This window comes from Eumetopias jubatus, unplaced genomic scaffold, assembly GCF_037043125.1.
Source record: "Eumetopias jubatus isolate StellerSeaLion01/CBP00866 unplaced genomic scaffold, mEumJub1_p1.0 scaffold_1, whole genome shotgun sequence".
Taxonomy (NCBI): domain Eukaryota; kingdom Metazoa; phylum Chordata; class Mammalia; order Carnivora; family Otariidae; genus Eumetopias; species Eumetopias jubatus.
Genome location: NW_028274807.1, coordinates 212,431,605 through 212,455,324, shown reverse-complemented (window position 1 = coordinate 212,455,324; position 23,720 = coordinate 212,431,605). Strand labels below are relative to the sequence as shown.

The 23,720-nt window shown below is 52.9% G+C and overlaps 1 protein-coding gene across 4 annotated transcripts in view; it reads right to left on the bottom strand.

Annotated features, from left to right (window-relative positions):
- The window catches only part of ARHGEF18 (Rho/Rac guanine nucleotide exchange factor 18), a 78,746-nt gene that overhangs the window by 46,368 nt on the left and 8,658 nt on the right, over nt 1–23,720 (bottom strand). For 3 of the 4 annotated variants that reach the window (XR_003607527.2, XM_028093139.2, XM_028093140.2), the window contains exons 2-10: nt 21,339–21,460; nt 15,387–15,646; nt 14,928–15,078; nt 14,217–14,331; nt 13,235–13,292; nt 12,880–12,924; nt 12,377–12,454; nt 10,928–11,030; nt 10,651–10,792 (exon numbers count right to left, since the gene is read on the bottom strand). Coding sequence is in view for 2 of the 4 variants with exons in the window: in XM_028093139.2 (XP_027948940.2) it covers nt 10,651–10,792; nt 10,928–11,030; nt 12,377–12,454; nt 12,880–12,924; nt 13,235–13,292; nt 14,217–14,331; nt 14,928–15,078; nt 15,387–15,646; nt 21,339–21,353 (967 nt within the window). In the remaining 2 variants the exon portion in view is untranslated. Of the gene's footprint in view, nt 1–6,679; nt 6,983–10,650; nt 10,793–10,927; nt 11,031–12,376; nt 12,455–12,879; nt 12,925–13,234; nt 13,293–14,216; nt 14,332–14,927; nt 15,079–15,386; nt 15,647–21,338; nt 21,461–23,720 lie in introns of those variants that run through there. The other variant, XM_028093141.2, reaches the window with a different exon arrangement.

The window sequence follows — 23,720 nt, the reverse complement described above, 5'->3', positions numbered from 1 at the left end:
CCTAAGAAACAGTTCTCACAAGTCAAAGCTATTAACTGTACTGCCAAATGCTCCCTCCTTTGCTAAACTTTTTTCTTAAGGCATGGTGCACTGGGATCCCAGGGCAGTGTTCTGACATCGAGGACCATGACCCCTTTGTGAGTTGGGGAAAACAGCTTCCCACAAAGTAAAATAGAACAGAAAATGCCAGAGTCTATCATGAATAATAAAGAGTATTCTTATTTTTTGCTATAACTTTGGATTCCATCGTGTATGCGTGTATGTGCTTACAAGATCACGTTGTAAAATGTTGCTTTTCTTCGTGGTCATGGTCAAAACCAAACACACTGCAGAGTCCCAGAAGCCCCTATCTTTGGGCCCATCTACAAGGTGAACCTTCTGGACCAATTGAAAGCTGCCCCAGTTTGGAACATCTTTAGGGGTAAGCAGAATCGTGGTTGCTAGAGGCTTGGGAATGGGAAATGGGGAGTGGCTGCTCATGGCTACTTGGTTTCCTTCTGGGATGATGAGAATGTTTGGGGTGAGGAGTACATATAAATATATTAAAAACCATTGAACTGTACACTTTAAACGGGTGAATATTACGGTATGTGAATGATCCCCATTTTAAAAAGTAGCAGCAGGATGGCTGACTCTGTGTGTCCGACAGCAGGGAAAGTGGAGGGCCTTCCCCTTTGATCGGGGCTTTTGGAACATTCTAGAAGAGGGAGAAAACACCAAAAGGAAGGTTTTAGCTTCCTGATAATAAGCCGGGTGGAGCTAATGACAAACTTAAAAGCACTAATTTACAAGATGTGACTTATAATTAATCCCCAGACTTCTGGAGCAACGCACAGCGGTGACACTTCCTTTTTAAACAATTTATTTTTATTGATTTGTACATATATTCTGCACTTTGTTAGTGAAGTTATATTTTTCAGACTAAAAAAAAAAATAGCTAAGTTGTGTTCACTGTGGCAACCCTGGTCCCTGGTCCCCGGCAGGAGCCTGGTGTTGAAGGAATGGATGGACACACGGACACACCCAGACACTGCCAAGCCCTTTACAAGCAATCACAACCCTATGAAATGAGGAATGCTATTAGACTTCTAATTTTAGAGCCAGGAAACGGAGGATCAGAGTCTTGAAGTAGCATGTCTAATACCACAGAAGCAGGCCTGAGCTCCCTGCTACCATCTTTCTGCTCACGGTGCTCACGTGTGTATGTGTGTCTAGAGAAGGGGCAACAGGAGTGGCCCGCCTGGAGGCACACAGAATCCTGAGTGAGGCCAGCCGGGAGTGCTAGAAATTTCCACAGGAGAAGGAAATGCTGGAGATGGTGGGGGCGGGGCGGGTCCCAAGTCAGATGAGAATTTGAGCTTTCAAGCACTGGAGATGGAAGGTGGGTGTGGGAGTTCCCGAGTTCCCAACCGCTGCTGTCACAAGTTACCACAAGCTGACAACAACACCGTGGTCCTTCTCGGCTGGGGCTGGAGGGCAGAAGGCTGAGCGGGGTTGGGAGGGCTGCCACCTCCTGGAGGCTCTAGGGGAGAATATGTGTCCCCTCCATTTCCGGCCCCCTGCCCTCCATCTTCTAAGCCAGCAGCTGAGCACCTTCTAACCTCTGACCTCTGCTTCTACCATCACACCTCCTCCTCGGCCCCAGATCCTCCCTCCTCCCTCTCATAAGGACCCTTTGGATGACATTGGGCTCGCCTGGATAATCCAGGCTCCCCTGCCATCTCCGGATCCTGAATCACACCTGCCAAGTTCCTTTTGCCATCGAAGGTCATATGTTTGCAATTCTTGGGGGTTAGGATGCGAGCATCTCTGGGGGCTGTTGTCCTTCCCACCACACCGGTTATGATATTTTCACAACATCAGTGTGGTGGGAGAGATGGTGGGCTATAAATCCCATCACAGAGGAGAGACCAGATGTCCCTCCAGGCTCCCAGGCCATGACTCTCCATGTGTCTCGTGCAGTGGGGAGGACAAGGGTGGCTGATTCCTGCTGTGAATGGACAGAAAAGCCCCAGAACTGCCAAGGGCTTACAGGAGTCAGACTCCCAAGGCTGCCGCCTCTGGTTACATAAGCACATTAACCAGATCAGGGCTCTACTGTCAGATTCACTTCGTTTTCACTTCTGATGGGTTCCGCATCACTTCAGCTGCCTGGTTCTGGCCTCTCTCCCTCCTACCTCCGGCCGCTAGCAGGCAATGACTGCTGTCCTGCCCCGCCCCCACTCCACCCCAGAGCACTCCAACCTCAGTGCCCCCCCACCCATGCTCTAGGAAGGGCTACTTTTACTGCTCTTAGACCCTGAAAGCCTTGGGATGGAGTGAATGTGCTTGGCGGGGAGGGGAAGAGACCCTGTTTCAAGGGCAGGGAACACAGCCTCCCCCTTTCCAGTGCAAGAGTAACTCGAGAGAGGTCCAAACCGGTCATACTGACAGTACCTACACAGCTCAGGGTGCCCCTGCTGCATAAGGGAGAGTCCTACTAGCGGATGACCTCGGGGACTGTCGCCTACCGGGTCAGACACCTCACTCTCTCCCACACCGCCATCGAAGCCCCGACACACCTCCCTTTGCACAGATGCAAGTCTGACCTCTTCCCACACTGTCCCTGTTTAGGCCCAGGTCATTTCTCAAAGAACTTCCCTGTCTCCAACCTCTGCCTTTTTCAAGCTAGCCTCCACCCACTGACGGCTGGGGCCATAAAGTCCTCGGCGGTAACATGCCAGCCTGTAAGCTGCCCGACCCAGTGCTCCCTGGCTACCTGATTAGCAACATGCGTTTCTTGACTCTTGACTTTCACACCCGTCAACAGCTGAGTCTTAGCCCTCAGGAGAAAGAGAGCTTTCCTGTCCCGGCCTGGGCTACATCCACGGGTAGATTCTGACCCCACATCTCTTCCTTGACCCTTGTCACAAGGAACGGCACACAGGACTTGGTGACCGTCTCCTACGTGGCAGGGACCTGTCTACAATCAGCTTTAGGAAAATAAGAATCTCTTAGTGCCCTGAATTTGACCCATTTATGCTGGAGAGGGGTTCCCTGTTTCTTCAAGTTTTTCTTATCGTTCCCCCTTGGATTTCTAGCTTACTAGTTTCAAACCACTTCTTGCAATTCTGTCCCATGCCCATAACCATTTCCACTTGTGCTTCTAGTTCTCATCCCGTGTCTCTGTCGGCCTCTCTCTCTTACTCAACAGCTTTATGGAGATGGAATTCACACACTGTACAACTCACCCTTTTATGGCGTATGATTCGATGGCTTTTAGTGTATTCAAGGTTGTGCATCTACCACCACAGTTTCAGAACATTTTCATCACCCCTGAAAGCAACCTTGCACCCCTTGGCTGTCACTTGGCCGTTCCTCTCTTTCCAGCCCCAAGCAAGCACTAATCTATTTTTTGTCTCTATGGACTTGCCTGTTCTGGATATTTCACATAAATGGAATCAGAAGATGCATATGGGATTGGCTTCTTTCACTTAGCACGACGTTTTCAAGGCTCATCTATGTTGTAACATCTAGTAGAATGCCATGCCTTTCATTGTTGAATGCTATTGTATGGATGGATCACATTTTATTTTTCCATTCATTTGAATGGGACATTTGGGTTATTTTCACTTTTTGGATACTGTGAACAACACTCCTGTGAACCAGTTTCTGCGCAGACCTATATTCATCCCTCTCAGGCGTATACCTGGGGTGGGATTGCTAGAGCATATGGTAACTCTGTGTTTAACTTCTCGAGGAACTGCCAGACTGTTTTTCCACAGTGGCTGCCCCATCCTACAGTCCCACCAGCAGTATATAGGAGGGTCTCAGTTTTTCCATCTTCCCATTTCTCTTTAAATTCTTTGATTAGGAGCCTCTAAGCGGACAAGGCAAAAGATCACAAGGGCCATCGATCACCACATCCTGGTATTATGAGCACCACAGAGCTGCCTCCCTTCCTGCTTCCTATGCCCACAGATGCTGGTTTCTACTCTACATTAGGTCTGGTCAGCCACTATCCATTTCAGTCCTGTGAGGGGACTGGTGAGCACATTCACCGCACTACTGTGGATGGCTTCCTGACTTATTATTCTTTCTCAAGTCAATTTCGCTCTGCAAAGTAATCTCAGCAAATCAGAGGGATCCATAAGCAGTACATAAATGTCCTTGTGCACAGGAACACGAGGAATTCCAGCCAAGTACTTATTGTGGTCCCTTCCTCCCTCTGTCCCATGCTGCAATGGAGCCACGGGGCACCTGCTTAGACCACCTCTTTCTTTTGCTTTTCTCACCTCCTGAAACTCACCCACAACAATAACCAGATGATAAAATGTTCTGAATTAGATAGTGTGACAGTTGCATAACTCTGTGAAAAATCCACTGAATGGCATGCTTTAAACGAGTGAATTTTATGATACATGAATTATAGCTCAATAGAGCTATATATTAAGGGAAAAAGAGGAGTGGCCTGAGTTTAAAATGTAACCACCCACGATGTGTTAAATGTATACTTAGTTAAATCTTTACATTTTTTTCAAGATATGATATGATGTAAATCACCTTGTGTATTTGCTACTTTGAACACAACCAGATGCAACTTTATACTCAGTAGAAAACTATCTCAGAACAAAAGGGGAGAAGGAAGCAAATTGAATTTTACACTCAAGGGCAATTTTAACAACAAAAATTAAGCACCGCAGCAGGGGCCCTTTCACCGAGGACATTGTTTTCATCAGTTTGCCCCTCCCCCACCATCACATTCCTCCTCCAGAAAATTCCTACAGGCAGCTCTGGAGCTGCACCTGGAGAAAGGGTTTTCAAAACATAGCAGCTCTCCACCACTTTGGGGGGGGGGGGGAGTAGAACTCAACTAATAAATAACAAAGAAACAAATTGTTTCGACTCCAGTAGAGTTTTAAATTACTTAAGAGGGCAGAGATGAAAAGGTTCTCCAGGTCTTAGAGGGAATTTGAAGAAAGGGAAAGAGGACCCAGGGTGAATGAGGAAGAACGAAGGAGACCTTGACACAAGGATCAGAAATATGCTAAACATGTGGTAGGTAAACACCCAGGGAGGCACAGCTGGTGACCACAGCCCTAGTCCCAGGGGCTGGTGACAAGGGTAATGGCCCTGCAGCCGGTGGTAATTGCTACTGTGTGACAAGAATGAAAATTATAACACAGCTTATGCCAGAAACAATGTACATGTCACTTCAGCTTTCAAAGTGGGGGCATTCTCACGTCAATTTAGGAAAAAAAGAGAGAGAAAGAAAAGAATCAAAGAATCGCTTTTTCCATTTCTCTACGCATGCCATTTAAAAATAAAATAAGCTGTATAAACCCAAAACAAATTATGTTTACAATAACTGCATTTATTATGCTTTCTGGCATTACGCTCTTACTCGCTTTGGAACAACCTTTTTCTCAAAAGGGTTGACCCACAGGATAGCAAACTACTGATAAAGTGTACACCCTGACCCAGTCCAAACAACAACCGAGATGCTCAAGTTTTCCAGACTCTTTATTATTTGCAATGTCAGCCTAAAAATACAGGTCTGGGGGCATGCGCATACACACAGAACAAATAACATTTATTGAGCATTCACTATATGCCAGGCACTCTGCTATGCACTTTAGACATATTACCTCATGGAATCTCTCTAATCAATCCTTATACCCATTTTAAAGATGGGGGGGAACTGAGGCTTAGCAAGGTTACATGGCTAATATGTGGTGGAATGGGGACCAGAACCCAGATCTGATGTGACACTGAAGCCTGCGCTCTTGACACTTAGTCACACAGCTTTAGGATTAATCATTCACCCAGATACCTGCAAAATCATCCCCAAATCGCCCTTGGCCACGGGGCTGTTCATGCTGTCCTGAACTCTCTCTACCCAACAAGAAGAAAAAAGGCCCTTTAAGGCTTTTGGATGGAGTTCCATTCTCCCCAAATGAGGCGAAGGGGCAGGAGTTGTGTTCTTCACTCCCACCGTAAAACTTAAAGAAAACTTTTTTTTCCCCTCCCAAGAAAACTTTTTTACACTCTGTGCCAGCCATCTCTTCTAAGGCTTCCATGTCAACACAGCAACAGGTAAAAGAGACAGGGGGAAATAAACTACCACAAACCATGCAAGGATCAAGGGCCTCTGATTTCTCCCTGCAGCGAAGGCTGCCCCGCACCATCTAAATTCTTCCACGAGGAACCGGAGTAAGGAAGCTCCAAAGCACACACACTTCGTATAGTTTTGTTACCCCAAAGCTCCCTAGCCCGGAGGCGTCCACTCCAGGACGTGAGTTCTCCCAGAGGCCCGAAGCACCACGGCGCTGGTTACCGTTTATGGTTATCACTACATCCCCGGTCCTGCCCCGGGCGCTCCCGAACCTCGAGCCCGGTGACCTCCCTCTCCGGAGCGGGGGGAGGCTGCACCGCCCAAGGGCTGGAGCTCGGACGGGGCCAGCGGGCATCGTCTGCACCCCTGCAGTCGCCAGGCAGAGCCCAAACGCACTGAAGGGGCTGCCTGAACTGCAGGACCCGCCCGCCGGCTCGGAGGGGTCCACGGGGGCCCGGCCCGAGGCTGAGGCAGCCCCGGGGGTCCCGCGCCAGGGGCCGCCCCCGGGGCCCGACGGCGCCTTCCCGGGGCCCGAGGCCTCCCTCCCGAGCTCCGTTCTCCTAGGGCCCGCCCCACTGCCCTCACCTCGGCCCGGTCCCCCGCAGCCCGCTCGCCGCCGCCACCACCGCTGCCGCCCGGCCTCGCCGGATCCACAGCGACCCGCAGCCCCGGGCCGGAAGCGGGAAGCCGTACGGGCGAGCTGCGCACGCGTGTCCCCGCCCCGAGGGCGGGTCAGAGGGCGTGGGCCTGGAACGGGGCGGGGGTCGCGAGTCCGGGAGTCCCCGGAACTGCAGACTTTGTTTCTGGCTGAACCTGGAGCGGGGTTGGAGGGACCTTCGCCTGGCCTTGTGGGGGACCCCAGGACCGAACCGGGAGGGTCTCTGCGAAGGGGGTGAGGACGATCCCTGGGGGCGGGTCAGCGGGGGTGGGGGGGGTCTTGAGGGAGGCGCCTGGGCATGGCTAAGGGGATCGAGCCTGGGGCGAAAAGTCTGAGGGTAGGGTGCGAGCAATGGAGAGAACAGGTCCGTCACCTGAGAAGACAGGGGCAGCGTAGATTACAGGAAGCTTGACAAATCTGGGGAAAATGAGCCATAATGCCTCTCAGGTGGCCCCAGACACCCCAGCATGGGTACGACCAGATACCCCTAACGCATACTAGGCACCCAGGCGGGTGCCATCAGAAACCCAGAGCATGCTTTCGGGTATCCCCGAATAGGTCAGACACCCCACCTCGATCTGTCAGTTACCCCAAAGTATTCAGAATCTGAAAAACATGCCAGAATACCCGAAAGTACCAGATACCTTCATCCAGGAGCCATCAGATACCCTCAAATAGAAACATCTCAGAGACCCTACTCAGAAACCTTTAGATACTCCCCCAAAACACGTACTAGATACCCCCAATACAGATAATGTCAGATACCCCCAGACAGGTATTCAGAGTCTAAAATACATGCCAGACCACCCCCCACACAGGTGTTCTCAGACACTGGAAGACATGCCAGATGCCTCCCCCAGCGCAGCCACCCCCTCAGGTGCCATCAGACTTCGCAGCTCTAAGGCTGCTTGTTCCAATCCAGGTGAGACAGTTGGGCAGTACTCAGGAGAGGAACCAAGCCCCTCTCTCACCGGGTTCAAGCTGGCCAGCCAGGCCGAGATCTTAACAAGCCAGACTCACTTCAAAACTCCCACAATCTGTGGCCGAGAGCCCTCAGTTCAGAAACGGGGTGGGAGTCCCCAAGTGACCTGCCTTCAGTTTAAGTCCATTTTGTCATGGTCAAGAGAGGGATCACGTCCAGGAAATTGGAGGTTCCAGAAGTGCGAGGACATGCTTCTGAAGTCAGAAACCTGACACAGTTACTTTTGAGGTCTCAATGGATGTGTAAATGTTCACTCTCTGAGTTCCTATGACTTTTGGACTTCATTCCAAAGGCAGTGGGGAACCATTGAAGATTTTAAGCAGGAAAAGTGGCATGATCCTTATGGTTATAGCTACCTTGGTTATAGAAACCTTCAGGTTGGCACAGTTCTCCCCTAAATGTAAAAACCAACTTTCTCAAGGAGCCTGGCAACAAGGAGAGGTATCTCTCGTCTTTCTTTTATCTTTCCATTATGCATTTATTATGTCCTTCTCATAGGCCAGGGACTCTGCTAAGAGCTAAGGAGACACAGGGAATGTAAGCCTATGGCAGTGTTTCTCAGTCTTGGCCCTATTGTCAATTGGGGCTGGATAGTTGCCTGTTGTTGGGGGCTGTTCTGTGTATTGGAGGATGTTGAACGGCACCCCTGGCCTCCGTCCACTTAGGTGCAAGCAGCACCCCAGTCCTGACAACAAAAAATGCAAGATGTTGCCAGCGTCCTCTGGCTGACAGCAACTGGCCTCAGAGACAGTCAGACGCTGATACAGTTGCCCAATCCACAATCCAGGCTTCCTGGGGGAGGTGGCCCTGGCTTTGTTCTAAAGGGTGAGTAAGAGTTAGGTGGCCAAAGGAGTTCCAGGAACAGCACTGAATGAGCAAGGCGCCAGGTGTGTGTGGGCAGGCACGAGACTTCATGGTGGCTGAGTAGTGGAAGGCAAAAGTGGACAGGTAGGCGGGGTCAGACCGCGAAGAACCTCAGAGGTCAAGGCCAGTAATAGGACTGTCCGGAGGGGTGCGTGGGTGGCTCAGTTGGTCAAACGTCCGCCTTTGGCTCAGGTCGTGATCCCATCGTACTGGCTCATCGTCTGCTTCTCCCTCTCCCTCTGCAGCTCCCCCTGCTTGAGCGCTCTCTCTATCACTCAAATAAATAAAATCTTTTTTTTTTTTAAGATTTTATTTGTTTATTTGACAGAGAGAGAGAGCAAGAGCAGGAACACAAGCAGGGGGAGTGGGAGAGGGGGAGGCGGGCCTCCCGCTGAGCAGGGAGCCCTACGCGGGGCTCGATCCCAGGACCCCGGGATCATGACCCGAGCCGAAGGCAGACGCTTAACGACTGAGCCACCCAGGCGCCCCTCAAATAAATAAAATCTTAAAAAACAAAACAAAACAAAAACTATCTGGAATGGTGTTCTGTCAGTGGAGCTGGTCTCTGGGAAAGCATCTCAGCTTTACCCTGGAGACCCACCTTCTGTAATTACCTGGAGTGTGACTCATTCATTCCCTGTTCTGTTTAACTTACTACGGGGCTGTTTCCTCTAAGGGACAGATAGTAACATCTGGCTTCGAATACCTCCAGTGATGATAGGCTTGTGGCTAGTTATACCTGGGAGGTGCCTGCTCTCAGCCTGTAGGGAGTGAGCCACAGCTGATCTGGCCCCACGGGCCTCCTACACAATTGTGGGAGCTGTGGTCAAAGCCCACGGTTGTGGGTCTGTGATTTAGCTGCTAGCTTTAACTCAACAACACATGGGTATGATGATGATGATGATGATGGATGCTAACATTGCCCACATGTGCCAGGCACCATGCTAAGGACAACCCACATATTTTCTTTCACACCAGCTCAAATCTGTGATCGCAAATGGCTGTCCTGAAAATCAAATGTTGTCTCCAGGAGGTGGAGCTTGATTCCCACCATCCTGAGAGTAGGCTGGATTGAGTTACTTGCTTCCAAAGACTAGAGTAGGGAGATGGAAAGGATAGTAACCTGGCAGAGGTTGCCTTAACCAGGGGATGAAGGTTAACATCCTCAGGGATATGAGATCGACAGCACTTACCCCCTGATCTGATGAGGCAAGAAGTTTCCCAAACCCATAACCCTGTCTAATTATGAGAAAACATCAGGCAAACCCCGATGGGGCTTGTCCTAGACACCTGGCTAATACCTCTCAAGACTGTCAAGGTCATGAACAATAAGGAAAGACTGAGAAAACTTCACGGACCAGGGAGACGAAGGAGACAGGATGATGAAAGAGAACACGTTATTCTGAATTGCGTCTGGAAACAGAGAGAACCCGAACGGAAGAAGAAACCTTGGCGACATCTGAGGAAAAGCTGCAGTTTGATTAATAATACGGCACCAATGTGGATTCCTGAGTTGTGACCAATGTACGGTGGTCACAGAAGATTCTACTGTGACGGGAACCCAGGTGAGGTTAGAAGGGGACCCTTTCTACTCTCTCCACTTTTCTGTGATTCTTAAATTAAAAGCTGAGGGGAGAAAAGGGGCTACCTACCCCCTCTGGGGGAGGGGTGGGAGGAGTTAGTCTGTTGCGCCAAGATAGTGCTAAGCATTATATGTGGATTGTCGACTGTGTGTGTATGGAGGGCAGGGCATCAGCGTCCCGAACCCCCTGCACTGTTCAAGGGGGAACTGTACAATTCTGTTCTTCGAACGACCCAGATTGTGGTATTTTGTGAGGCAGCCCTAAATGAGGGTTTTTGCAGTGACAAAAGCTGAGACAGGTAACCACATGGGTCCTGCCCTTAAGGGACCTGGTGAGGTCAGCCTCCACTTGGCAAGGGTGAATGAGATGAGGACGCAACAGGCAAAGGAAGCCACGAGAGAGAATGAGAGGCAATAAAGCAGAGAAAGTGGCTGCCATCCAGAGGGCTGGGCCGGGCCACGGGACTTACCAGAGCTCAGAAAGGGTTTGCCACACAGGGGGCAGCTGGAGTGGCCAAGGAAGGTTCCTTGCGCCAGCTGGTGCCCGTTGACACATTCCTTTCTCTCTCTAGCATCCTGAGCCTTGTCCTTTAGAAGCACTGGGCTCTTCCCCTGTGGAGGACAGAAGTGAACCTTAGAATGCCTTGTGCATTCAGACCTACCTCGAATCACGGGGCTCCAGGGCCGGGGGCATACTGAGGAGCTAGAGAAGGTAGAGGGAGGTCCCCGCTGGCCCGGCCCCCTGACCTTCTCCTTCTGCCTGGTGACCCGACAACGTAGGGAGCTCAGTCTGCGCTTCACCCTGGTGCTCCTGTTACTCCGCTCAATCTTGCTGGCGCCATCCTCGCTCCTAAGGGATGGAAAGATGAACGAGGTGGGGCAGCAGGGCCAGAGGGCCATTTTCAGCCTGTCCTGCAAGTTGCTCCTGGACCCCACCTGGAATTTGTCTCCTCCTCATGGCCCCCTAGTCCTGTTTCACTTCTTCTGTGGTCCCTGAACTCGCTCCTTCTGCCTCTCACTTATTCACTCAACAAACATTTACAGATGTTTGCAAAGTTCCGGGAACTGTGGGGCTGGGTTTACTGAGGGGACTGTGACGTGGTCTCAGGCTTGGGGTCCCTCAGTGGGCGAGGCTGGAAATCCTGGCTCTGTCCATTTCTGTCTCCTCTCTCTGATTCACCCCTGACCCCAATATCTAATCAGCTTACAAATCCTGCCCATTCGTCCTTTGGGATATCTCTCAAATCCCGCTCTCCTCTTCCCCCTAACACTCCAGCCCCAGATTACTGGATTACTGGTACCACCTCATGTAATAAATACAGTTGACCCTTGAGTAGCTTAGGGGTTAGGGTCGCCAACCCCCCGCACAGTCAAAACTCCATGTATAACTTGCGACTCCCCCACAAAGTAACTACTGATAGTCTACTTTTGATCAGAAGCCTTACTGGTAAAGTCAACAGTCAACGAACACATATTCTATGTGTTATAGGTATTAGGTACTGGGTTTTAACGACAAAGTAAGCCAGAGAAAAGAAAATGTCATTAAGAAAATCATTAGGGAGAGAAAATACATTTACAGTCGTATACTCTATTTATTGAAAAAAAATCCATGTATCAGCGCACACGTGTAGTTCAAACCCGCCTTGTTCCAGGATCAGCTGTATTTATTAAGTCAGCGGCAAACAAACCCAGCCCTCGTAGAATCGATTCACTGGAGGGAGATCCCACAACTCCAGGCTGCAGCCCCTGCCTGCCCCCAGCCCTGTCTGTGCTCACCATTATCAGTCACCAAAGAGCTGTGCTCCTTAGTGTCGCCGAGGTGATCTGCTGACTTCCCTCCCCTTCACTCTTCCCAGCCCCACCTGACTCCATTCCTCAGGCCTTGCCCTTTCTTCAGGAAGGCGCCTCTTTATTTCCCCAATCCTCTCCATGTGTTGGTGAACTCCTACTCTTCCACTGGAGACCAGCTCAAGCTGTCACCTCCTCCAGAAAGTCTTCCTCTGCCCTCCCAGGGTATATGAGGAGCCTCCCCAGGCCCCACCACCACCGTTGCCCTGGCAGTTCCAGGGAGAGTATGGGGACTCCACCTCCTGCCCCCAGCCTAGGGTCCTGCACAGAGGGCCACTGGAAGGCGTGTACAGATCCAGTGCAGGCCCCAGCCCAAAGCTCCCCCCTGCAGTAGCTCTGCAGACTTACTCAGACAGGAACTCAAACCAGGTGAGGTTTGAGTGGGCTCCTCCAGGGCTGGTTGACAAGCAAGACCTCTGCCGGGCCCTGCAGGATCAGAGGGGACAGACCCCTGGGTCAGCGGCCCCTCCTTCCCCAGCTGCCCCATCTCCCGCCGCCTCCCCCCACCAGGGCTTCCGTGCGCCCTGGAGCCACATCCGAGACGCCACCATCCCTCCCACTGTGTGCTCTATCCATGATCACTGTGACTGGTTTTCCAGCAGAGCGTGGTAACACATCTTGGTCAGACAAAACCAGCACGTCAGGAAGATTTTCTAGCAAATGGCGGTGTCCTGGGAAAGAGGCGCCGTTTCTCATTTGAGCTGAGTTACCTCGGGCTCCCTCCTCCACAGCTCGTGTCTCCTGCCCTTTCCCACATTAGTTTCTCCCCCACCTCTCCTGTCCATGTTTCTCTCCCCTATCTCCCTGTCTTCCCACCCCGTCCCCTCACGCCTGTCCCCTTTCTCACTTACCCATGGTACTGCCGAAGTTCTTGAAGCACCTGCTGGACAATCAGCCTGGGGCAGGAGGCAGGGGGAGTGTGGATAAAAACAGCTCACAGTTGCCCCAGGTCCTAGACGTGCTCCCCCAGCCAGCTGCGATTGCCCAACCAGGCCCCCAGGGGCCTGAGGTAGACCCTGACCCGGAGACCCGCCCCCCCTTCCCTGATGCTATACTGAGAACCCTTCGGAGAGGCCTGGGTCTCCTCTGGGAGAAGGATGTTGTGGGAGAGAAGCCCGAGGTTATGGGGGGGGTTGGGGAGGGACCCCAGCCTTGCCCCGTGGCTGTCCCCTGGGGACCCCTCCCCACCACTGGGCAGGTACTCACACGTGGTCTGGCTCCACGTGGTCCTTTCCCATGCACTCCAGCACTGGGGGCTCCATGCCTGGAAGCAGCCCCCACCCCGGGAGGTACAGGCGTGAGGAGGCTCTGGGGCAGACCAGCCCCACCTGGGCCCCCTGTGACCCATCCCTGCACAACTGGAGACCTTCCAGATGGGGCTTGCCCTTCGGGGAGGAGAGGCACCAAGAGGGCAGAGAGCCAGCGTTGGGGGTGCACCCCTGGGTCTCAAGACTGCGGACAATGTGCCAAGTGCTTTGCGCATGTGCACTCAGTGGACCCTCCAAGTAGCCCTAAGGAGATACACTTATTGTTCCATATTTTTTCTTTATTCTTTATTTATTTTAGAGAGAGAGAGTGGGGGGGGAGGGACAGAAGGAGAGAGAGAGAGAAAATCTCAAGCAGACTCCCAGCTGAGCGCGGAGCCAACATGGGGCTCCATCTCACGACCCTGAGATCAGGACCTGAGTGGAAATCAAGAGTCGGAGGCTTAACCGACTGAGCCACCCAGGCGCCGCTGATTCTTATAAAGCCGCAAGGCTCAGAGACTTACTAGAAAGTGGTAGATCTGGGTTTAGACTTCAGGTCCCTCTGACAGCAGGGAGACACAAGCTCTTAGGACGGAGATTCAGAGATAACGAGGGAGCTAAAGTAGGGGACAGAGGTAGAGACAGAAGAAGAGCCCCAGGGGAGCAAGGGGACTGCAGTCCACCGTGACTGGAGGCCCGGGGGGGGGGGGGAGGGGAGGGGAGGGGAGGGGCAGGTGCTGGATGCCTCTCCCCTTCCACCTGCCCCCCCCCCAGCCCAGGAATTCTGCTCAGTTCCTGCCCATGGGGCCCGAAGCCTCCCTCCCACCCATCAGTAGTCCTTTCCTCTCTCAGGCTTGTCTGGGGCTCCATCCAGGGAACCCTCCAGCAGAAACCCCCTACCCTTCTTGGTTTAAATGAGGGAAACCCTCAGGCTGGGCTACCTTGAACAGCTGGAGTGGGCACCTCCAAAGCGGGAGAGATTTCCAGGGAGCTGATCTCATTGAAGGACACGGGAACAGACCGTGACCTTACTCTTTTCTCAGGGCTGTCACATTCCTGCGGGGAATAAGCATCTCACTAAGCCAGAGAGGCAGCTCAGGGTGCAGGCAAGCTCCCCAGATGGAGGGTCCACAGCCTCCAGCCTCCAGCCGCAGGTAGGGGCACCCCTCAGCCACAGGGCACGGGGATGGATCTCCATAGCGGCAGCTGTGGGCTGGAGCCTCAAAACTCTGAGCTCCAGATTCCAGCCCATCAGGGGTTTCTCCCCAGGTCATGGTCCAGGGCAAAGATGCCCCAGCCACAGGCTACAGCCCTGAGGCTGGAATCCCAGACCTGAGACAAGATCTACCAGTCACAGGCGGGGCTTCCTTCTAGCTGCAAAGATGCAGAGACCATCTCCTCTGCCTCCCAGATCATGGGTTGCACTTGTAAACGAGGGTCCCTACTGTGGACCCCACTCCAATGAAGAACCCTCAGGCTTGGGCTGCAGTCTCAGGACTTGGTGACTCCCCAGTCTTGGGCTACCCAAGGACAGCCCCGCTGTGACAGGTAAGTCCTACCAGCTACAGGTAAGGAGCTCCTTCCCAGCTGCCATGCTGGCCCCTGGGCCCAGAGTTGTACCACTGTTAGGGGTGGCTGGAGGTTGCACCCACCTTGCCTGGGTGCTCTGCTGGGGTCCCACCCCCAGACAGACACTCTTGGGTCCAGGCCTGCAGATCCTCTCCGGGTAGGTTCAGAGTAAGGCTGGCCAGTGTCCGAGGGAGACAGGGCCCCTCCTTCACAGCCGAGGCCTCAAGGCTGAGCCTGGTGGAAGAAATGAGGAAGGCAGGTCTTTGGTGCGTCTCTTCCACCTGGCGGTGGCCCCGGCCCCAGCATCCAGGGGCCTGGGGGGACCTGCGGGGCCATCCTTCTGGGGCGGGGAGGAGTGGTCAGAATCTGGAGGGGTGTTCGCTCTCCCTCCATCAGAGGGGTCGTCAGGGGAGCCTTGCCGGCGAATTTGCAGGTAGGTCCATGTCTTTGCATGGCAGATTGGATTTCTACTTGCGGTGACTTGGGGCGGGGGTGTTGAGGGAGGCAGGTAGGGAAGGCACCGCTTGGTGGCACGGGCTGACCTCTGCCAGCTCCCGGAGCAGCTCCGCGACCTCTCCCAGCTGCGTCTCCGAGGCAGGCCCTGGGTCTCTGCTGAGCTGCAGAAGGTCGATGCTCCTCCGACCTCTTCGCTGGGGTGGCCACTGTCCCCGCCCCCCCCAGGCTGGCTGTGGGAAAAGGCCCCAAGGCCCAGGTCCTGGAGATACTCGCTGCCCTGCAGAGCCCCCAAGTCCAGGCTGAGGTCCTCCGTGCTGTCGCTGAGCTGCCCTGGAATACCATCCTCCTGTAGGCCGGTGTGGGGGGAGAAGGCATTGGCCGAGGGCAGCAGAGCAGAGGTCCCGGCACCGAGTCCCTGCCCATCCCCCTCCGGTCCAACCTGGGCTCAGCGCCATTCTCGTGGCAGGTGGGATGAATGGGGGTAGTCCCCCCAGCACTCTGTCGAACCTGGGCCTTCAAGACCTCATTCCCAAAAAAGGGGCCGGACGTCTGGGCTTCTAGCCCCGATGCCACCTCACTCGCTGACGTTCCCTCTGATGGGCTTAGGAAAGCGGCGTAATGACTTTGGCCCTAGCCCCTCACCCGGCTTGTTCAAGGTCTTCGAATGCAGCTTGCATGGACCTAAGTTATCCTGGACGCTAATGCAGAATTTCACGTGGTGTCGGGGCTCCCAGCGCAGTTACGTTAGCTCAGCATTTCTTTTTTCAAGTCGAGTAATGCAAGGAGATCCGTGATTAATGAGTTACCAAAATGTTAAAAAAGGACAGTATCGGACCCTGCGCTGTACCACTCACTCGGCTCCCGTCCCCTATTCCTGGCCCTGCTCTCTCTTACCGGAGTCTGGAACACCAGCGCTTAAGCCAATACCTTCCCCTCCTGGACGGGTAGAAGCCCAGGGGGCACATCACAAAAGGCTACGGGGTCTGCCGCCTCCGCTTCTGGCCCCTCCGTAGCCTCAAGCCGCTAACAGGCCTTATCCCTAGTACCACAGTAGCTCCACCACGAGGGGGCACTGTTATCACACTCTCCAGACGAGAAGACAGGCTCAGGGAGGAAGACTCTCCCTGGATCAGGGCCAACCAATGGCAGAGCCGGACTCAAACTCGGGTCTGTCTGGACGCAAGCCCTATGCTCTTTCTCACCCAACTCTCTCCTTCTATTCCTTTTCTCTTCTCTCTCTCCCTCCAAATCATTCTATTTGCCTCCCCCCCCGCCCCCAGCCAGGGAACTTGCCTTTTCTTCTCCTTGGAAAACCTCTTCTCCCAGCCCACCTACAGTTTGGCCCGGAGAACTCCTATTCATCCTTCAAAAGCCAGCTTGGGCATGCCCTCCAGGCTGCTTTCCTGACTCCTCAAGGGTAGGTAAGATGTCCCTCCTCTGGGCTGTCACGATCTGCAGCCCAGGGACTTTCCTTGTCCAGGACCTTGTTAGGACTGACCTCAGACAGGGTTTGGTGGGTAGGAGGGTGGGTGGGCCTCTCCCATTGCTCCCTGCAAAGCCAGTACTGAGACATAGCCCCAGGCATCTCTGTGGTCTCAGGCAGCCCTCAATGGACTGTCCCAGTTGGTGGCCTGAAGGGGCCACTGAGGGGACATGGCCCCCGTCATGGACTTTACAGAAGTCCCCCAGGAGGGGTGCCTGGCTGGCTCAGTTGGTAGAGCAGGCGACTTTTTTTTTTTTTAAGGTTTATTTATTTATTTTAGAAAGAGAGAGAGAGAGAGAAAGCACGTGAGTGCAGGGGAAGGGGCAGAGGGAGAGAGAGAGAGAGAGAGAATCTTAAACAGACTCCCTGCTGAGCATGGAGCCAAAAAGCAGGGCTCAATCCCAGGACCCTGAGATCATGAACTGAGCTGAAACCAAGAGTTGGATGCTTAACCGACTGAGCCACCCAGGGGCCCTGAGCATGCGACTCTTGATCTTGGGATAGTGAGTTCAAGCCCCATGTTGGATGTAAAGATTACTTTAAAATAAATAAATAAGTAAATAAATAAAAAGATTGGTAGTGATGTTAATAAATGAGATTTTTTAAAAAGTCCTCCAGGGGCACCTCTCCCTCTGTTCCTCCCCCTACTGGTGCTCTCTCTCTTCTTTCCTTTCTTTTTTTTTTTTTAAATGATTTTATTCATTTATTTGACAGAGAGACAGCGAGAGCAGGAACACAAGCAGGGGGAGTGGGAGAGGGAGAAGCGGGCTTCCCGCGGTGCAGGGAGCCCGATGAGGGGCTCGATCCCAGGACCCCGGGATCAGGACCTGAGCTGAAGGCAGATGCTTAACGACTGAGCCACCCAGGCGCCCCCCCCTTCAAATAAATAAATAAAATCTTTGGAGGGGGCGCCTGGGTGGCTCAGTCAGTTAAACGTCTGCCTTCGGCTCAGGTCCTGATCCCAGGGTCCTGGGATTGAGCCCCGCATCGGGCTCCCTGCTCAGCGGGGAGCCTGTTTCTCTTTCCGCCTGCCACTTTCCCTGCTTGTGCTCTCTCTCTCTCTCTCTGTCAAATAAATAAATAAAATCTTAAAAAAAAAATACCCCAGGATAGGATTGCCAGATAAAATACAGGACACCCAGTTAAATTTGAATTTCAGATAAACAAGTATTTTTTTTAGTATAAATATATCCCGAAACATTGCACTATTTGACATTCAAATCTAACTGGGTGTCCCGTAGTTTTGTTTGCTCAGTCTTGCAACCCTACCCCTGGACCATTTGGCCAGGCAGGGCCAGTCCTTAGCAGGTGAGGGAGAACAGGGAGACCCCCTACTAATGCTTGGCATGGGGGTTTTGCGGAAAAGCTTCCAATTCAAAGTCGAAAGTACCCGGAAAGAGGAGCTATGCAGGATCTGGCTTTTCCCTCCGGTCTTACCCGCTGGGAGCTCTCCACAGGTTTACCCCTTCTTTGTACCCACCCATTCATCCCGTGATGGACACGGGTTGCTTCCATGTTTGGCTATTGTGAAGCGTGCGGTGAACGTGGGTGTACAGAGAACTGCGCAAGTCCCTGCTTTCAATTTTTGTGCGTAGCTGTCCAGAAGGGGGATTGCTGGAGCGGGAGGTGATTCTGGGCTTGACTTCTGGAACATGCTCCATGCTGTTCGCACAGCCTCCCTTTCTCTAGAATCTCTCCTTTGCCCCCATTGATCTTTGTCCCTCCCACCTTCCCCAGCTGCCCCTTCTCTGGCTCCGTGTCCTCCCTCTGTCCTTTATATACCAGGGTCCCGCTTCTCCGGTCTCTGTGGGCATACCCACGTCTCTGGTCGTGGCTGGCTCAGACTCGCCTGCCCGTCCTGTGACCTGGGCAGCAGCGTCCTGGTGGGTCTCCCCTTTCCCCCAAGTCACTCCAGTCCCATCCCTGGTGCCTGGACAACCTCCCTCTATTGACCCACTGCCCGAAAGATTTCCTTGTGTCTCTGGTTTTTATCCTTCTGTAAATATAAACACGTCAGGACAGCCTCTTGGCCTGGGCTGGGCCCCTTCTCCCTCTCCTGCATCTGGCCTCCCTCACCAGAGGCAGCAGTGGGCACTTGGCCAGGGCTGGGGGTGGCAGGGGTGGTGGGCAGCTGTGGGCACAGGCCGTCCTAGCTCCCGGCAGCAGGTACACTGAGGGACGCAGGGGGAGGGGAGCCTCATCCGTGGCTTGGGAACCCCAATCTTTCCTCCAACATTGCCTGGGTGAGAAAAGGCAGGAGCCGGCCCAATGGGGGCCTTTCCAGGCATCTGACTAAACAGTGTATACTGGTCCTGACACCCCAGAGAGGATGCAATAAATCCAGGCTCTCACTGCATGGACCCTGGGGAGCCTTGGGGGTGGGCGTCTTCCCAGTCAGACTCAGAGGTGAGATGTCCCAGGAATGCTCTCTGCAGAAGGGCTTACTGGGTGCAGATTTGGACAGTACGTGGATAAACTGGTTTTTAAAAACGTGAGTAGTTATTTATTTCATTGTATATTAGCAAACCATGGCACGCCAAAGCAGCTTCGAGCATATTGTTTCTCTGGTTCCATTTCATCAGGTAAGAAAGGAGGTTGGTATCGAACAAAATAGCAAATAAATGACAGGGCAGCTGATTCTTGAGCAGCTCAAATGGTAGGGAAACCTCAGTCAGGGTTTGCATCCCTGGTATGACTTTTATTAGCTCGGCGGGACCTCAGGCAAGTCCCAAACCCTCTCTTGGTCTGTTTTCTCCTCTGAAAAATGGGTGCAAAGCTGCCTTCTTGTAGGATTCCTTGCTGTGTGAGTACAACGAGATGATGTGTGCGCTTTGCAAGCCCTTGGTCAGTAGAAGCAGGTCTGATGGCGCTTGCTGTTTTTCTGGTTCAAGGGTCAGGGCTTTCCCTCTGAGGAAGCTGAGGGCTGTGTCACACAGTCCGTCCCCTGCCCTCCCGGAGCTAGGTGCAGGAAGAGTGATGGTTTAATCCAGCCATCATAATCAAGTATGATAGAATGTTTCAGGAAGCAGGCTAAAGAAAAGAACTGAGGGGGGCCAGCAGGCCCTGTCTGGAGGGACGGGAATTCTGGATTGGAATTTTACTTAGAAAATCCCTTCTATTTTGAAGCACTACACCCAGGGTAATCATTGGGGTAAAAAACCTATTAAGTACAACTCAATTAGGAAAAGTTAGGCAAACTTTAGACAGCTTCCAGAGCCACAACAAAACCCCCAAAAAACCTATTTCCGACCACATAAAGTAGCGTCCGCATGACACATGAAAGATCCCTTGAACCGGCCAAGTTTCACGCATTGGTCACGTTTCATATACTTAAAAAAAAAAGATCTACCTCTTGGGGTGCCTGGCTGGCTCAGTCAGTAGAGCATGGGACTCTTAATCTCAGGGTCATGAGTTCAAACACCACATTGGGCGTGGAGTCTACTTAAAAAATAAAAAGAAAGAAAAGAAGAGATCTACGTCTTACCAGTTAGGAGACAGTAGACTTTCAAGAAGAAGTCCTACTAAATGTAAGAAAGAAAGAAAGAAGAAGAAGGAAGAAAGAAAGAAAAAGCAAGCAAGCAAGCAAGCAAGCAAGCCAACCAGGGGGTCTTCCTGGAGGAGGTGACAGCCAACGAAGCCTCGAGGAACAAATAGGAGTTGTGGAGGGCTTCACTGGGTGGAGGCGGGGGATAGAGTCTGGCCGCATCCTCCCAGGGCGCCCTGCCTCCCCCGGGGCACCGTTCCCGCATCACCACCTCATCTGCCCACGGCCTGCAGCCTCCGGTTTTCTCTGAAAGGCCCAGAGCCCAGAACTAAACCTGAGTCCTGGTCTTACCCTCGTGCACCCCGGATCCTCACTGACACTTGGGGCCAGGTCCTGCCTGCTGGGCCCTAGGATCCTCTTCTACAACATGACGGGGTGGGTCCACAGGATGCCCTACAGGCTTTAACTGTCACAGGCCCTCCTTCCTTAGTGTGGGGGGCGGTGCAAAACGCCACCCAGAACCCCCTCCCGTGAAGACATGCTGTCCCAGATGCGGGGAGGGGGGCTGTCCGCAGATGGCTGTCCGCTGTCAGACCCCTTCCAGGAAGGCATGCCCCTTCCTGGGCAGCCCACATGCCACCGCTGATCGATGTGGGGACCTAATGGTTCGCCCCTCTTAGCCTGACTTGAGACCACTCTGCAGGGCTGCCCTAGCTGGGAGCTCCTGTGGAAGCTGCTTCGTGTTTCCTCCGTCCACGCACCCGTCTAAGCTTCTTTCCTTCCTCCCATCCGTCCATCCATCCATCCATCCATCCATCCATCCATCCATCCAGCGGCCTTCTACTTACTACTCCCTCCTCCCCTCCCACCCTCCCTCCCTCCCCTTGTTCCAGGAAGGATTCCAGTCTCCTCATCTATAAAATGGAATCATAACTACTCGGCCAAGTTTTAACGGGTGTTCTCTGAACTAACGTGCACAAATGTGCCTGGTAAAGTGCACGTGTTTTACAAAGTGTACTTGCTGCCACTGGTGTCATCAGCTCTGGCCTGTCTCAGCCATCAGACACCTGCCTGCTCATCCTCCATGGTGGGGAAGTCTGGGTGCTCGGACCTCCAGGCTCCGTCGCTGCTCTCAGTGCCTGAAGCTGCAGCTCCAGAGTCAAAGGGCTGGACGCATGGCTTGGGCTCAGAACCTGTGCAGAAAGGAGAGACCAGGCATCAGGGCCAAGGCGGAAGGGCTAAGGAGTGGGAGTCTGAGTTCTGCATCTGCTGCTGCTCTGCTGGAGCTCAGTCTTCTCATCTGTAAGGTGGGGTGGTGGAGGAAGATGGTCTCCATGACTTTTAAGCCCGCCTACATGCTGTCACCTCCCCATCCTGTGCCTCTGGTGGACATATGTATTCAATCATGAGGTTCTTTTCCTGCTGATCATTTATTCCTTTAGGATCCCCCCCACCCCGCACTGCCCCAGGGCACCATTTCCAGCAGCTATCTTGAGTTAATCAGAGTGGGCTCCTAAGATGAAGTTAATCAGAGTGGGCTCCTAAGATGACGCCGGTTTGTCATGCTTGCTCTGGCAAAAAAAGCCCTCATTCAATAGAATGGGTCCTTAAGATCAAATGCAAGTGCCCAGTGCCCACATTTGTAGGGTCTCTAATGGTGGGACTTCAGGCACCTCTGCCCCAATGTTGTATTTGGAGTTTAGGGACCTCTGGGTGCCACGGGATAGAGGAGAAAACCGGGGCTTTAGGGTCAAGCAGATTGTGTCCTTGCCCGGACCTGTCGTTAATGGTTGCCCCCCCTTTGGGGAAGACACCTTGAAGGTCAGTTTCCTCACCTGGAAGGTGGGTGTGACGATGCCTTTTAGAGCTTTGGGGAAGGTGAAGGGGCCCAGCATGTGTGGTCCTTGGCCGGTCTTGGCCACCTTGCTTGCTCTCTAGGTCAGGAGGGTGCCCTGGCTTGATATCTGGTGTTGGACTGAGCCGCCTGCTGTGGGAGGAGTGGGTGCCCCCTTTTCTCTCTTCCTGCCCCTTACACTGCAGCAGGAGAGGTCCCCCTTGCCTATTCAAATCCCCGCGGAGGCTCCTCATTGCCTGCAGGAAGGATATGGAGACTCTTGGCCTGGCCCCCGATACCCACCAGGATATTCCTTCTGTGTCTTGTCTCTGCTCCCGCAGGGCCTGCTGCATGAGACCCTCCCCCTCCATTCCTGCTCTGAGGCTGCCTGCCTGCAGGCCTCACCGTATTCCTTCCAGAAATCTCTGCCCGCCCCCCACTTATATGGTGCCTCTTTAATGTACGTTTCATTTCATTGCATTGCCTTGTTGTTTGGACTTCGCTCCTCCATCCCCCCTCAACCCAGGCTCTGCTGAAACCGGGGAGGCGACAGGAGAGTGCCTGGAGGAGAAGAGAACGGTGGAGGGGGCATGCATGGAAGGACTGACCAGACCGGCGCGTTCTAAATAAGAGCAATGGTGGCCTCAGGTGGGGCTGAGTTGGGGTGGGAGAGTGGGGTGTCGGATACTTTGGGAAAGTGCTGAGTTAGGTAGGTAGATTGGGTCCCCTATGGCTGGGTGACCCCATATCCTGGTTTGCTGGGGACAGTCCTACTTAATGCTGAGCCAGGGTGATTATGAGCAACACCCCCCATTCATTCTTCAAAGGGTCTAGCAGAGGGGAAGGCCGATGATGTCCCTCTATTCCAACGGGGCTGTCTACTCACACCCCCCTCTTTTCCTGGCTGCAGACCTGCAAACACTGCTCCAAGTTTTGGGACCCTGAAACATACACAGTCTGGAGGAGCCTTCTTTTAGGAAAGAAGACGAAATTATGAATACAAAATTGCGAGGGCTTCTGAACCAGGACAGCAGGAAACGGCCGAGGCAGAAATAAACACGTTTCATGAATAAATGAGTGCAAAGGGGTTAGGTGGGCACATGCACGTGTGCAAAAATACCAGGACACCGGAAAACTGTGTGGCAGCCCCTTAAAAAAGAAAATCATAGAGCTATCTAGTGACCCCGCCATCCCATGCCCAGGTATATCCCCGCGGGAAATAAAAACGTACGTCCACCCAAAACCCTATACGTGACTGCTTATGAGCAGCATTATTTATAATAGTCAGAAGGTGGAAACAACCTAGATATCCACCAACGGATGAATAGACACACAAGGTGTGGTGTAGGCGTACAGTGGAATAGTATTCAGCCACTGAAAAGGAATAAAGTTCTGACACCTGCTATACGGTGGGGGAATCGACCTTGAAGACATTATAAGCAGCCAGTGACAAAGACCACATGCTATGCGAGTCCATTTATAGAAAATGTCTGAAATAGGTGAATCTATAGATACAGAAAGCAAAGTCGTGGTTGCCTAAGGCTGTTGGGGGGGATGGGGGGTTGTGGAGTGACAGGTAGAAGATACGAATTTCTACTGGGGTGATGAAAATATTCTAA